Here is a 14358-nt window from a genome sequence, read left to right as displayed (position 1 = left end):
CCCCCCTTTAAAATTGTGAGTTAATTGAAATTAAAACTTTGAGTTGATACAATGAAGGAAATTTGTTTAATAAATAGAAACTCAAAATATTATTGTATCTGAACCACATAAAAATTTTGATAAATCATGAAAATAGCACTATTTGGCATGTTTCACTGCGTCATCAGAAATAAAACACACACAATTACCCAATCTGCTTACAAAATCTTTTAATAATCTTTTAATAAAGGTTGTCGAATCTCAAAAAATGTTCATTGTATTAACTCAAAATTTTAATTTCAGTGAACTCAAAATTTTAAGGCAACCAGGTAACTTTTTTTCAGTTTTTAGAAACTTTTACAGTGTAGAAATGCATTGTTTGCATGCTGTGTTAAATACACACAGTGTAGTAGATTATGGCCAGGGACAAAACCAGCCCGCAGTCGTCTCTCCATAGTGTTATTATAGTTTGCTTGCTTTTCCTCTTCTGTTGGAATTTTCCCACACGTAAATTCTGACCAATCGAAAAGCAGTTTAGGAAATATGCCATGGCCAATGAGTGATGTGGATATTGTCACTTGCCATCCGTTTTGGTTCGTTTCAACTGGTTCGGACCAAAGCAATCAGTGTGGTGTGAAAAGGAACCAAAAAAGCTGAAAAATGCAACAATGTATAATTGTTTGCCCTTGGTTCGGACCATAGACCGTAAAAAAATATGGACGACTCGACATCATCCGTTTCCGCTTGCCATATTTGAAGCTTTCAGGCGGCCTGCACGGCGCTGACATCTTGGGACCGAGTCTGCGCATTAGCGATTTCGGGACCGGAGTTGCGCAGTAGAGAGCAGGAAGTAGAGCAGGAAGTACAGTCGCGATATCAAAAGCCCGCCCACACTCTCGCAGATGCAGAACAATTAATTATGTTGGTGTGAAATAAACAGTTATTGAAATGTAGAAATAAAAGCTAAAGCTCCAATCTGCTCCCAAAAATCCCGAAAAAAAGTCAGTTAGTGCCTCAATGACAACTTCACTCAGAGAAGACGTCGATCTCAGCTGTCAATCATGACATCACACCCCCCGCTTTTATAGCATCAAATAACTAACTCAAACTAAACTTATTTTAAAAACGAACACTTGAAATGAAATCATCGTGATGATAACTGCCTTCAATGACATAAACTAACTTTGGGGGAAAAATATTTGAAGTGTAATTTTATTGTTTAGTTTGTCTCGCGTCCATTAGAAAACACAGAGGGGCGGCTATACTGGGACCGGTCACCGGGGGGCGATCGAGGCGCGAAAGCTTCAGTAAATGAGACGGAGACTGCAGGCTTGGTTCGGACCAAATTAACCGAACTAGAGATGTGAAAGCAGACTCGGGTACGGTTCGTGGGTGCACACTTGAGTTCGGAAGACCGCTTTCACATCATCCAAACGAACCGAACTCTGACGTCAGTAGAACCCGGGTGGGCACCAAAAGTGCTGGTGTGAAAGCACCCTTTGTCATCTTGTGATTTCAGCTCCGCCCAGACCCCGCCTCTTTGCCCATTTTCTGTTATCCAGGCATGATGTGCTGCCAAATGGTCTTCTGACAAAATAGTCAAACTGCTCTTCAGAATGGGTGACATCACAGACACTATGTTTATTTTATATTTTTACAGTCTATGGTTATGATACACAGTGGAGTAACTTTGTTTTAAAAAGTGGGTGGGACATAAATTGCGTATCAAATGCACGAGAAAAACTGCGTATATGCACGCCAAAGCTCATTTTGATGTGTAAGGGGCGCTCATACGTCAAAATGAGCTTTGGCGTGCATATGGTAGGCAGTTTTTCACGTGCATATGATATGCACAATATGGCGTGTTAAGGGGGGTTGCATTGCTGATCCAATGTTATATCAGATGTAAAATATGTACAATAACAATTGCAGAAAAATTAGTATTAAGATGTCCGAAAATCAATTAAATAGTTCATTTATTGATATAGATCTCGTTTAATAATTGCATCTAAACACAATATAGTGTTGTGTCAAGAATTTTCACGTGAATAAAGGCATATAGATTTGCACACTTTGCTTATAATCCCTGGTCTAGTCTGTTAAACTTGTTAGAAATTCTCATTTCTAATCTGCCCTCGTAGCCTATTTTTTCTCTCAACAAAACCGAATATCATCAGTACATCAAGAGTAGGGAGAGATCGCCTCTTATTTAACAAACAAACAAAATGATACTCTTCTAGTTAACCAGAGATGTTTTGTTTGTATTAGTTAGGTTAATCCCTGAAGCAAGATTTTAAAAAAAGTGGTGGGGACATGTCCTACCTGTTCCACCCGTAAATTACGCCTATGATGATACAGACTATCCGCGAAAGTGTTACTACTGTAGTATCTCATTTCACAGATAGTTTGTTTCTGTATTGATTCTATATATAAATGTCGATAAAATGTAAAGTATTTTCTCTGGCTCTTGTTTTAAATGATTGCGTTCTATTATTAAGCTTGTTGTTGTCATCTGTTGACATTGTATAAGCAGAATGTGGCGATTGGTCTGTGTTGTATTTGTCCCGCCCCTCCTCCACTGTGATTGGATGATCACCTTATTGCGCTCATGGCATTCTAAATAAGGCGCTACCATTGAAAACAATTGGATATCCCAGCCATGTGAAAAAACATTTAATCCATTTCATAAAGATTCTGATGTGGTGTTTATTTTATTGTAAAGTATGCACAGTTCTGATTATGCATACATATGTGCTGTAGTCTTTCACCTTTGCATGTTAAAGGTTTTTGTCGTACTTATTAAAGGGGGGAGGGGGGGAGCACTCAGTTTCAGTCAATCTCATGTCAATCTTGAGTACCTATAGAGTAGTATTGCATCCTTCATATCTCCGAAAAGTCTTTAGTTTTATTATATTTATAAAAGAAATATGGGCTGTACCGAGTCTTTCCGGAAAAACCCAGCGCCTGGAGGCGTATCGTGTGGGCGGAGCTAAAGAATGACGAGCGGCGACGTCCTCAAGCGTGGAGAAACCCATCGCTATCGATCTCAGCTAATAGATATATGATCCAGAATCATTCGGAGGCTGAAACAAATTGAACAGGCGAAACAGCAGCAGCAGGACGTCCGTCTCTGTGGTATGGACTGTATTTAGTGGCCTGTCAACATTTGTGTGTGTTTACTCGCAGTTTATGAGGACATGATTCGGTTTATGGACTATTGTATGCGACTAAACCTTAGCAGTAGCAAGCAAAGCGGTTTTGCACGTCAGACTAGTGTAACGTTATACAGAGAACAACAATGGAGTCCGTTAGCGCATTTAAATGACGAAGCACGCGATTGTGTCGTTTACTGATGTTTACTCACGCGACGATAGCCGACAGCACAGACATTTGAAGCAGTTTTACTCACCGGCTGCTTCCAAAGCAGGACCGAACCTTTATCGCTGGGGCCGCTCTGTCAAAAACACACTTCTTTGGTATGATTTGGTGAAGTCCTGACAGCAGTGAACGGTGGAGATCCACTTTGCGACGCGACTGAAGCGATGTTGTGAAGCTTCGCGTCATTTCTGCGCTCAAATCGGTTCAAATGCAGCGCTGCCTTCCCGGAATGCTGTGCTGAAGCGTTGAAGTCGCTCGACGTCACCCAGAGGAATAAAGTGGAGCGCGGCGCGGAGTGTTTATGGGCGTGCATTTCCTCTCTCGCTCTGGTCACGCGCGCGCACCCTACCGGGAGAAGAGCCCGTACGGCCCATACAAGGACCTTCCGCTCTATTAACGTCAAGCCGACCCATACTCGAAAAAACGCCTATTCTTTGGACAAATATCATTTAAAACTCTTCTGATTAATGTGGTCTGTAGCTGTTTTTATGTAAAAATTAATAAATAAATGAGTATAAAACAACTCTGACATAAAGATTATTATTATCTTAGCACCCCCACATGGTATAGCCCCTACACCCCCCACCCCCCACAATGCAAATGTCATGATTCAAATATAAGTAAAATGCCCGTCTGGGTGAGGAGGGAAAAATGACACATAAATATATCAGTCATTCAAAGAAACCAAGTTATTAATAAATTATGTGATGCTAAAGTAGTAATGTATGGAATTTTAAAGGGGAAATAAGCCACGTGCTTACACAATGAAGTTTTGCAGATTTCAAAAATTGTATTATAAATAATGAAAACATACTGCTCCACAGATATTAAACTGTTGACCCCAGACATTTTGTTGATGCACAACATGTCTTTTTTTATTCAATTTATCATCCCGAGATCTGTTTTTCGCAGCTATGATAAAGTACATGCTAATATTGGTTTTAGTCGGAAATGTGACATCATGGAAATAAAAAATGCTTTCATCTCATTTGCATGAGATTAACGCCTCTAATGAAGTTACAAAGCACTTTATGCATGACCAGGTTTTTTTCTCTCTCCAGATGATTATGTGAAACTGACATAAAAAAAATGAATTTTTGTGTTTGTTTTGCTTTTTTTGCTTTTGGAAATGACAAGGCTTGTGGTGTAGATGTTTGATGCACACAGCAAGCTCGTCCGAAAGGCTTCTGTCATTTCTGTTCTATATGTGGGTGTTTCCTGTTTTAGATTGTCCACACAGGAAGTGGCTAAAATAAGTTCATCGCATTTTATACATCAGAAGCACAAATACATAACCGCTGAGGACATTTACTGGTTAAGTTATGCATGTATCACTGTGTGCAGCAATTAAACATTACTAGTTATTAAACAATAAAATTGTCTTTAAAAAAAGAACATAATTTGTTGCAAAGGTCTTTAACTCTTGCCTTACAATCAGCATTTGACCACAATGACCAGAAGCAGAACGCAACAGAATCTATTAACATTATATTCTCAGTTCTCTTTTTTTTCTCAGAACTGAATTATATTATCAGTTCTCTCTTTTTTCTCTGAACTATAACGTCACTGACCTGTGCCCTGCATAGCCACACACTGACTTTTGCTAATAAAGATGCACCCCAAGCTTGAGATTGCAGAGTAATAATCAATGGTCAAACGCTGAATGATCGAGTCTCTATAGGCAGGATATACAGGTGCGGTGCCGCCGCTCAGAGCTGACAGCCAGAATATTGCTGGGTTCAATCCAACACGAAGTGAATCCGTGGTGAGTGAACTTCAGGTTACTCTGGGTTGAACCTGAAATCACATTAGGAAGTGTGACTATGACTGAAGGTTCTCACCACTAGATGGCATTGGAGGCTCATATGGCTCTAATCTGCTGTGCTGAGAAAATCATAACTCAATTTAAAAGTCATTGTTCTACTAAACAGATTACAGTTATGATTGCAGAATGAGCTCATCATAAATATTACAAAATTGCAATAATACTGAAATGATCTATCTATCTATCTATCTATCTATCTATCTATCTATCTATCTATCTATCTATCTATCCATCCATCCATCCATCCATCCATCCATCCATCCATCCATCCATCCATCCGTCAGTCTGTTTGTCTGTCTGTCTGTCCATCTGTCTGTCTCTCTGTCTATATGTCCATCTGTCTGTCTGTCTATATGTCCATGTGTCTGTCTGTCTGTCTATATGTCCATGTGTCTGTCTGTCTGTCTATATGTCCATGTGTCTGTCTGTCTGTCTATATGTCCATGTGTCTGTCTGTCTATATGTCCATGTGTCTGTCTGTCTGTCTATATGTCCATGTGTCTGTCTGTCTATATGTCCGTCTGTCTGTCTGTCTATATGTCTGTCTGTCTATATGTCCATCTGTCTGTCTGTCTACATGTCAGTCAGTCTGTCTGTCTATATGTCAGTCTGTCTGCCTGTCTATATGTCTGTCTGTCTATATGTCAGTCTGTCTGTCTGTCTGTCTATATGTCAGTCTGTCTGTCTGTCTGTCTATATGTCTGTCTGTCTATATGTCCATCTGTCTACATGTCAGTCAGTCTGTCTGTCTATATGTCAGTCTGTCTGCCTGTCTATATGTCAGTCTGTTTGTCTATCTGTCAGTCTGTCTGCCTGTCTATATGTCAGTCTATCTGTCTGTCTGTCTGTCTGTCTGCCTGTCTATATGTCAGTCTATCTGTCTGTCTATATGTCAGTCTGTCTGTCTGTATATATGTCAGTCTGTCTGTCTGTCTATATGTCAGTCTGTCTGTCTATATGTCAGTCTGTCTGTCTATATGTCCATCCGTCTGTCTGTCTATATGTCAGTCTGTCTGTCTATATGTCCATCCGTCTGTCTGTCTATATGTCAGTCTGTCTGTCTATATGTCAGTCTGTCTGCCTGTCAATATGTCAGTCTGTCTGTCTATATGTCAGTCTGTCTGTCTGTCTGTCTGTCTGTCTATATGTCCGTCTGACATAAATACATAGTCTGTCTATCTATCTATCTATCTATCTATCTATCTATCTATCTATCTATCTATCTATCTATCAGAGAGAGAGAGAGAGAGAGAGAGAGAGAGAGAGAGAGAGAGAGAGAGAGAGAGAGAGAGAGAGAGAGAGAGAGAGAGAGAGAGAGAGAGAGACGTTCCTCCAATCTCTCGTAGGGAATCCCGCTCCACTTCCGTCATTCTCCGTTAAACCTCCACGAGCGTGAATCAATCACGGGCGCGTGCGCGCGGTAGACGAGTCCAGTCAGTCATCTCGCGTTCGCGCTCAAACCGCGATCCTGACGTCATCGCAGCGAGGGTCTCCGGTCCTGATCTTCACAGGTGTATCCCGAACCTGTCCGTTTCTCCCGCAGTCCGTCTTCAGCTCATATCGGGAATAAAGACCGCGCGTCTCCGGTGACATGGGGAACACGCGAGCGCTGATCCTGCTGTTCGCCGCTGTCGGTGAGTTTCCTGCGGGAGCAACTGTAGCAATTAACACCGATAAACCTCAGTCGGTCGGTTGTGTTGACAGGTAACCGTGTTCCTGTCCAGGCAAACCGTACAAGTGTTTCATCAGGTGAATAAAAATGTGCTGACGTGTAAATGAGCTGCTTTTATTCATGTCAATATACGATTTAATATGAACGTGTTTTTTTTCAACTCATGTTTGGATAAAATAAAAAAACGGTTGGTTTGAATTTTTAAATGTAAGATTTAAACCCAACGGTGGGTCAATATTTAACCCAATGGGTCGAAACAACCCAGGTTTTTTTTAATACACCTGATTAGCTATAGTAAGTTAATGATTTTAAGTGTCGAATAGGTATTGATTTAAATTTTACATTATTAAAGATTAACATGGGTTGAAACAACCAGCGTTTTTTAAAATGAACCTGTTAGTGATTTTAAGGGTCATATTATGTATTGATTTTAATTTTTACGTCGTTAAAAATGGCTGCTTTGCACATAATGAGATTTAATGAAACCTCTCAATCAGTAGGCTATACAATTGTTTTGCCTTGATATCTTACTATTATCAGATTTACATGGTCAAAACGTAGCCATTAGTAAGTAGCCTACCTTCAAAAGAAGGCATAGCATATGCATATTGATATATTTGCATATTAAATGTGAACATTATACTATTGTTCTGCCTTGATTTCTTATCATTATTAGATTTACACAGACAAAATGTATAGTAAGTACCTCAGGAAGTATAGCATAGCATAAGATTTGCACAATTGAATGATTGATGCATATTGCATTATTACTGAACTGTTCTGCCTTGATTTCTTAGCATTTTTAAATTTGCATAGTCACAATTAAAATTTAAATTATTTTCATATTTCAAGTAGGCTTATAGCAAAGATTCGCATATTAAATGAGATTTAACTACATCGCTGAAAAATTACATAACTGTTCTGTTTTAGTTTTGTTTAATTGAGTGATCAAAGTTGATCTTACATAATACAAAGTGTAGCATTTGCATAAAAGTACTAATGCTTTTATATTTTTTATTTTTTAGTATGGTCAAAAACGCATAGTCTATTAAAATGAAAGACTTGCATAATATTAAATAATTATTAACATGACAAGCCAGGTGATGACAAAATGAAAGTAAAAGCTCTGATTTGAATCTAAAAGGGTTTTATGCAATAGGTAAAATCATTGTACATTCCTCAAATAACTTTTTATTGTTTAGTTTTGTAGATAACCTTCAAAATATAGGGGTTTAAAGAAGCCAGAACTCAAAACGCAGCTCTGAAGAGCCTGTAAATGAACCGCAAGAACTTTTTAATCTTCTAAGAGCCATATAACGAATCACGAAAACCCATTGCATGTTACACGAGACCCACTGTAAATTAACCCCTGGCTTTTAGATTTAAATGGTCAATGTGTAGTTTCTAAGTTGCATGCATTTGCATATGCACATATTCTCACGCGCACCTGTGCATGTAAATATCACCTTCCTCTCTTTTCTTGCTGTTCTCTATTAGTTTATAAAAAAGAGCGGTCACCGCTCAATCGACTTCAAAGCTGAACATTAACTGAGCTCCAGACTAACATTTGAGAGTAGTGGCTCCAGCGTTATGTTCAAGTTAATATAATATTGTTTTGTGTTGTTTTGTTAATAAGTGCAGTTACTAATAATATTCTGTTTGTTTATTGGAAATTTAACAGTGAAGCACTGAGCTTCAATTGATTTGCCGATAAAATTAACTTTTATTACCAACAATTATGTGCAAAACCCTAATTTTTAAAGGGAACATTTATTATTCATCAAGTACAAATAGTGTACCTTGTTGGCAAGTGGTATTTGCACTAGCTCCGCCTAACAATGTCTGATTGGTTCAAACAAGATTTAAAAAAGACACATATTTCAACATCGTAGTAAAGCCTAAAGGCTCGTGGATAGGGATGGGTGATATGGACTTAAAAATTAGATATTGCCTATCCATACTTGTGGAACAAACTTTTAATGTGATCAATCTGCCTTTGGCCGAGCTTGCTCTTCTCCCTTTTCCCTTCACATATCACATCGGAAAATCATTTACTTTCAATGAAAATTAAGACTGCGGAAATGTGGAAATAAATTGCCTATCGAAATGTTTAATAATAATTAAAGCATTTATTGGGTAGGGTTAGGGGTCAGTGTAGGGAGGGATTTTAATGCCCCATTAAGGCAGCATCCATTTAATAATTTTAATAAATAATTCAATAATTTGCACTGCTATTATTGCATCCTGTCCATGTGCAACAATACTGAGGTTGCAAAAGCCAGTCTCTTGCTCAAAATCCTTAGTTCATCTCTCAGAAGTAAATATCTGTGTCAATGAATACGTCAGTGCTGTCAGAATGACAAGTCCTCGTGTCGTTCTATTCGGATAACAGTCAAAGCTTAGTCATGTGGCCAATATAACAGTTTACTCTGGAGGGATGTTCTGATGTAAACTATGGCTAAACTTTTGATGACAGTTATTGTAAATTGTAGGTTACACCTTAGTGTATGTGGGAGTTTGATTGGAAAGGACTGGACAATATTACAACTTTTACTGTTTGTACTGTAATTTGTTGACAGACCATGTCATTGCGATACAGACTGGAAAAGACGGCACTGCATACTTGTTCAACCATTTTTCATGTAAAAAAGACTTGGGCAATGAACTACTGCCTAAATCCTGTGAGGGTGCACTATTCAACAGAGACTCAGTATAATACATTTTGATCAATTTGACATAAGCAATTGATAATGTAGGAAACGGCAGAGAATTGTACATAATCATTTGCATGGATGTACAAAAGCATTTGCAACGCATTCAGAGAAATGAGAAACCGCTTTTATGATGTGCACAAGTGACAATGACGTGAAGATTGAACATATAGTTTTGAGAATTTCAATTGTGATCTGAGATATGTGCCAGAGCGACTGAGAAAAACTGTAATAAAAGCTCAGTGCCTTCCTGTAGCCTGGATGCCAGCCGAACTTAGCCCCGCCCACAAAATGTTTTGGTCGGGCGGTTCGGTCTGGCCTCGCTCCATAGAGGAGTAATTATCCCCGAACAGAAACTCTTCAGGCCAATGAGATCATCAGGGCAGGCTTTAGACGATGACGGACAGATGATCAACAGTAACGTAATCATCACGTCATCAAAGGGGCTTGGGTTATATTTGTTCAAATCCTAAACGGAGAGCTTGCTTGTATCCGCATCACCTTCACAATTTCTCTCAGAAATGATGATCATGTTGGGTAAGTGCTCTGTGTATCATTAAATTATTCTATTTTTTTACAACACCGGCAAAGATAGTGTATTCCAGCCTGATTTCAGCGCGCGTGCAGACAGGGTTGCCAAATTTTTACAACAAAACCCGCCAACTACTAGCCCTAAACAGTAGCTTCTCAGGGGGTTCTGTGGGGGAAAAATGGCGTTTGGGGGGTAAAATGTGTGTTATTTTGGCAAGGTTGCTGCTAAAATTCTCACTCATGGGTCAATATATCACATAATAGTCGCTTCAACCCGCGGATATAGAAAACAACTCGCGGAACAAAACGCGGACTTGGCAACACAGTGCAGTTGAGCTCTGTTGACATTTGACAATGCGTCGCTTGGTTGCTCTGATTGGTTATAGCTCTATCCAATTGAGGTCTTTCCTGGTTGGGTTGAAACACGCCCCATAATCACAGCCCAATGGAGCATCAGACTCATATTCTGGCTAGAATTGAGTATGACCACGTCAGGCTAGCCTTCCTGTTAAATTTCCAACAAACAAACATGAACTATTATTAGTAACTGCACTTATTAAAGGGTTGCTTCAGCGATTAGCAAACGGCTTTGTATCAGTAGAAACCTTGGAGTTTATGAAAATGATTGTGCTTTCCCCCCTCATATCTCCCTGAGACAAGAGATTTATGCATTTTATTTCTGGAAAAATTCCTCCTATGACGCAAATTGACGATATTTGCATCATAGGAGGAATGTTTGGCCAAAGGCTAAAAACTACAGCCAGCAGAGGGAGCCGTTTCCTCATGTTTTGAACTCGCTCATGGGGGATGGAGATCACACTCACAGCTCAGCTCAGCTACAGGCACTCATTTAAACGGAGCTATGGTGAGCAATTTAAGTCTTTTAACTTCTCAAATTAATTTCTATGAAAGTTAAGCTTGCAAAGGCATGAACTGAAATACGCCAGACTGAACTCGCGTTGTGAATGTATGCCGCGAGTGTAGTCGTGATTACCTCAGCTCTCATCACGAGAGCTCATCAGCTCATTTATCTCACTCCTGCAGTTAGTGCTCAGTGCTGTGATACTCGCGCCGTGACTCACTCATTATATTGAACACACACGTTCAGTTTTTAATTGTAGTGTCTTCTCCAACTCAGTCACAGTAATCCAGTAGCGGTGGCGTTGGGAATGGCCTCACAGGGCAGCGAAGCATTCTGGGAATTGTAGTCTTTCATCCCCATGAGACAAAAATACATTTTCAAATTCAAAAATAATTTCACATTTCTATTACTTAATGACCCAGTTTAAATACAGATTCATCTTCCCAGCGCTGAAGTACCCCTTTAACAAAACAATGGCAAACAATATGATTAAATTAACTTTTATAAATTTTCCTCCAGCGCCACTGCTCTCAAATATTCGTCTGGAGCCCTGTTGTTATAGTGGTGATTTCATATCTTTTTTTAAATAAAACTACTTGTTTTCTCTCAAATCATAACAGAAATTATAACATTAAAATCGGAAAATACTTAGAGCTTTGAATTGCTGGAAAAAAAAGCGTGAAGCACTTGAAAAGACAATCCCTGAGATGCACATTTGATTATTTCTTCCACAATACCATGAGGTGTTCCTACAGTAAATCATGGTGTATGTTGGTGATTTGTGGACTGAAACCACTGAACTTCATTCATGCACCAATGGTTTCTCCTGGTTTCCACATCAGTGCTGTCTGATCTGATATCTGCGGTTTATAACAGAGAGTTCTGCCACCATTTGGCACCAGTCTGGAGCCCTCCCGATTTCCCTGTAATGACAGGAATCCCACTGGACTTTTAATCAGCACAAAAGAGAATAAACGCGTATATGCTGAAGATAACAATGTTTTACAAACACACACTTCTCCTGTGTCTTCCCGAGCTGTGAAGTGGCTCTGGAGGTGCCTTCAGCATGTCAGCCTGTGTTACAGGAGCTTTCCTGCTAGAAAGGAATATTTTAGGATAGTCTTTTTTCACTTGGTGTCATTTGCAAGTCTAGTGGGGTGAGAGTGACAGAGTTATCATTAACATGGAGACTCATTTGCATTTGGGTTCTTTTATGAAAGTGCCATCATGTGCTTTGAAGCTAATCCTCATAATCCCATTGTAAAATGCCTTATGCAAAACTATAGTCAGCACGTTATGAAACTCAGAAATCAGGATAAATATGCAGATGTCGTGGGAAAGTTGGATTAGGTAATTAGCGACGCTTCCTCGGTTACACATGCACTAAAGAAAAAGGATCTAAATTAACTGTTTTTATTCAAGTCCAAATAGTACTTAATATTGCTAAATGACCTAAATACATTAATTTATGGAGTCAGTCAGGTAGAAATAGCTCTTGAAGGTGGCAGGTTACCCGTTTGTAAAGTGTGGATAAAATCATAATAAATCATAACCAAAGTCCCACCTTGGGTTGATTCTCTCTGTTAGACTTCATTATGTTCATTTACATTTCTCTGGTCAAAAGTTTTTAAAACATATTTATTATGCTCACTAAGGCTGCATTTATTTATTACGATGAAAGTATTAATATTGTGAAATATTATTTCAAACAATTTCAAGAGTTTATGTTAAAATAAAAAAATAAAAAATCTGTCTGTCCATTTGTTCATTCATCTGTCTAACTGTCCTTCTGTCGTCTATCTGTCCATCCGTCTGTCTATTTGTCCATCCATCCATCCATCCATCCATCCATCCATCCATCCATCCATCCATCCATCCATCCATCCATCCATCTATCTATCCATTCGTCCATCTGTCCATTTGTCTATCTATATCCATCTGTTTGTTTGCCTATCTATCCATCCATCCATCTATCTATCTGTCCATTTATCCATCCATTTGTCTATCTATATCCATCTGTTTGTTTGCCTATCTATCCATCCATCCATCCATCCATCCATCCATCCATCTATCTATCTGTCCATTTATCCATCCATTTGTCTATCTATATCCATCTGTTTGTTTGCCTATCTATCTATCTATCCATCCATCCATCCGTCCATTTGTCTATCGTCTGTCCATCCATCCATTCATCCATCCATCCATTTGTCTATCCATACATCTATTATCAAAGCTATTCATCCATCCGTCCAATTGTCTATCCATACATCTATTATCAATCCATTCATCCATCCGTCCATTTGTCTATCCATACATCTATTGTCCATCCATCTGTCCAACTGTATCCATCAATCATCTATCTGTCAATTTTTCTATCCATCTGTCCATCCATTTGTCCATCCATCCATTCATCTATCTGTCCAACTGTCTATCCATCCATCCATCTATCCATCCATTTGTCTATCTATCCATTCATCTGTCTGTTTGCCCATCCATCCATCCATCCATCCATCCATCCATCCGTTTGTCCGTCCGTCTGTCCGTCCGTCCGTCCATCTATCTATCCAACCATCCATCCATTTGTCTATTCATCATCCATACATCTGTTATCTATCCATTCATCTATCTGTCCAACTGTATCCATTTATCTATCCATCCATTTTTCTATTAATCTGTCCATCCATTTGTCTATCCATCCATCCTTCCATTTGTCCAACCACCCATCTATCTATCCATCCTTCTATTTATTTGTCCATCCATCCATCCATCCATCTATCCATCCTTCCTTCCTTCCTTAAAAACTTAATTCAGTTTATTTGTTTCTCAAACATTTCAAAATATTTCAATTTTTATTTTGAAATAAAAACTGAATGCTAAATCCATTAATTTTACTAGCAAAACACATTTTTATGGGTTCAATCAGGAAGAAATGGCTCTTATAATAAACAATCGCAGGTTACCACTTTTTACGTTGCAGATAAAATCATAATTAATCATAATAATCATAAAAAGGTTTACTTTAAGACTTGATTATGTTCATTTACATTTATACGGTCAAAAATTTAAAATAATTAAAAAAATGTATTCTCTTGCTGCACCAAGACTGCATTTATTTGATCAAAAATACAGTAAAAGCAGTAATATTGTGAAATATTATTACAAAATATTTCAAGGTTGTATGCTGATCTGCTAAAAGCCTGTCTGAATGAACTGTCTTAATTCAAGCCAAACACATGTAATATTGTTAAATCACATAAATACATTAATTTATACCAATAAAACAAGTGAAATGGATTCAGTCAAGTCTCTTAGCCACACTTTTTACAGCCTGGATAAAACTATAATAAATCACAATAAAAGTCCCACCTGGGGCTGATTGTCCCGTTTCACTTAAACTTAA

The 14358-nt window shown here is 38.6% G+C and overlaps 1 protein-coding gene across 2 annotated transcripts in view; it reads left to right on the top strand.

Moving 5' to 3' along the window:
* The first annotated feature begins 6519 nt into the window (after positions 1-6519).
* The window catches only part of ptgfrnb (prostaglandin F2 receptor inhibitor b), a 67948-nt gene continuing 60109 nt past the window's right edge, over positions 6520-14358 (top strand). Inside the window, exon 1 of one of the 2 annotated variants that reach the window (XM_067442258.1) lies at positions 6520-6816. In XM_067442258.1, coding sequence (XP_067298359.1) covers positions 6774-6816 — 43 coding nt within the window. In that variant the 5' untranslated portion in view covers positions 6520-6773. Of the gene's footprint in view, positions 6932-14358 lie in introns of both variants that reach the window. The other variant, XM_067442259.1, reaches the window with a different exon arrangement.

Source organism: Pseudorasbora parva, chromosome 4 (genome assembly GCF_024679245.1).
Source record: "Pseudorasbora parva isolate DD20220531a chromosome 4, ASM2467924v1, whole genome shotgun sequence".
Lineage (NCBI taxonomy): Eukaryota > Metazoa > Chordata > Actinopteri > Cypriniformes > Gobionidae > Pseudorasbora > Pseudorasbora parva.
This window is presented reverse-complemented; position numbering and strand designations above follow the sequence as displayed.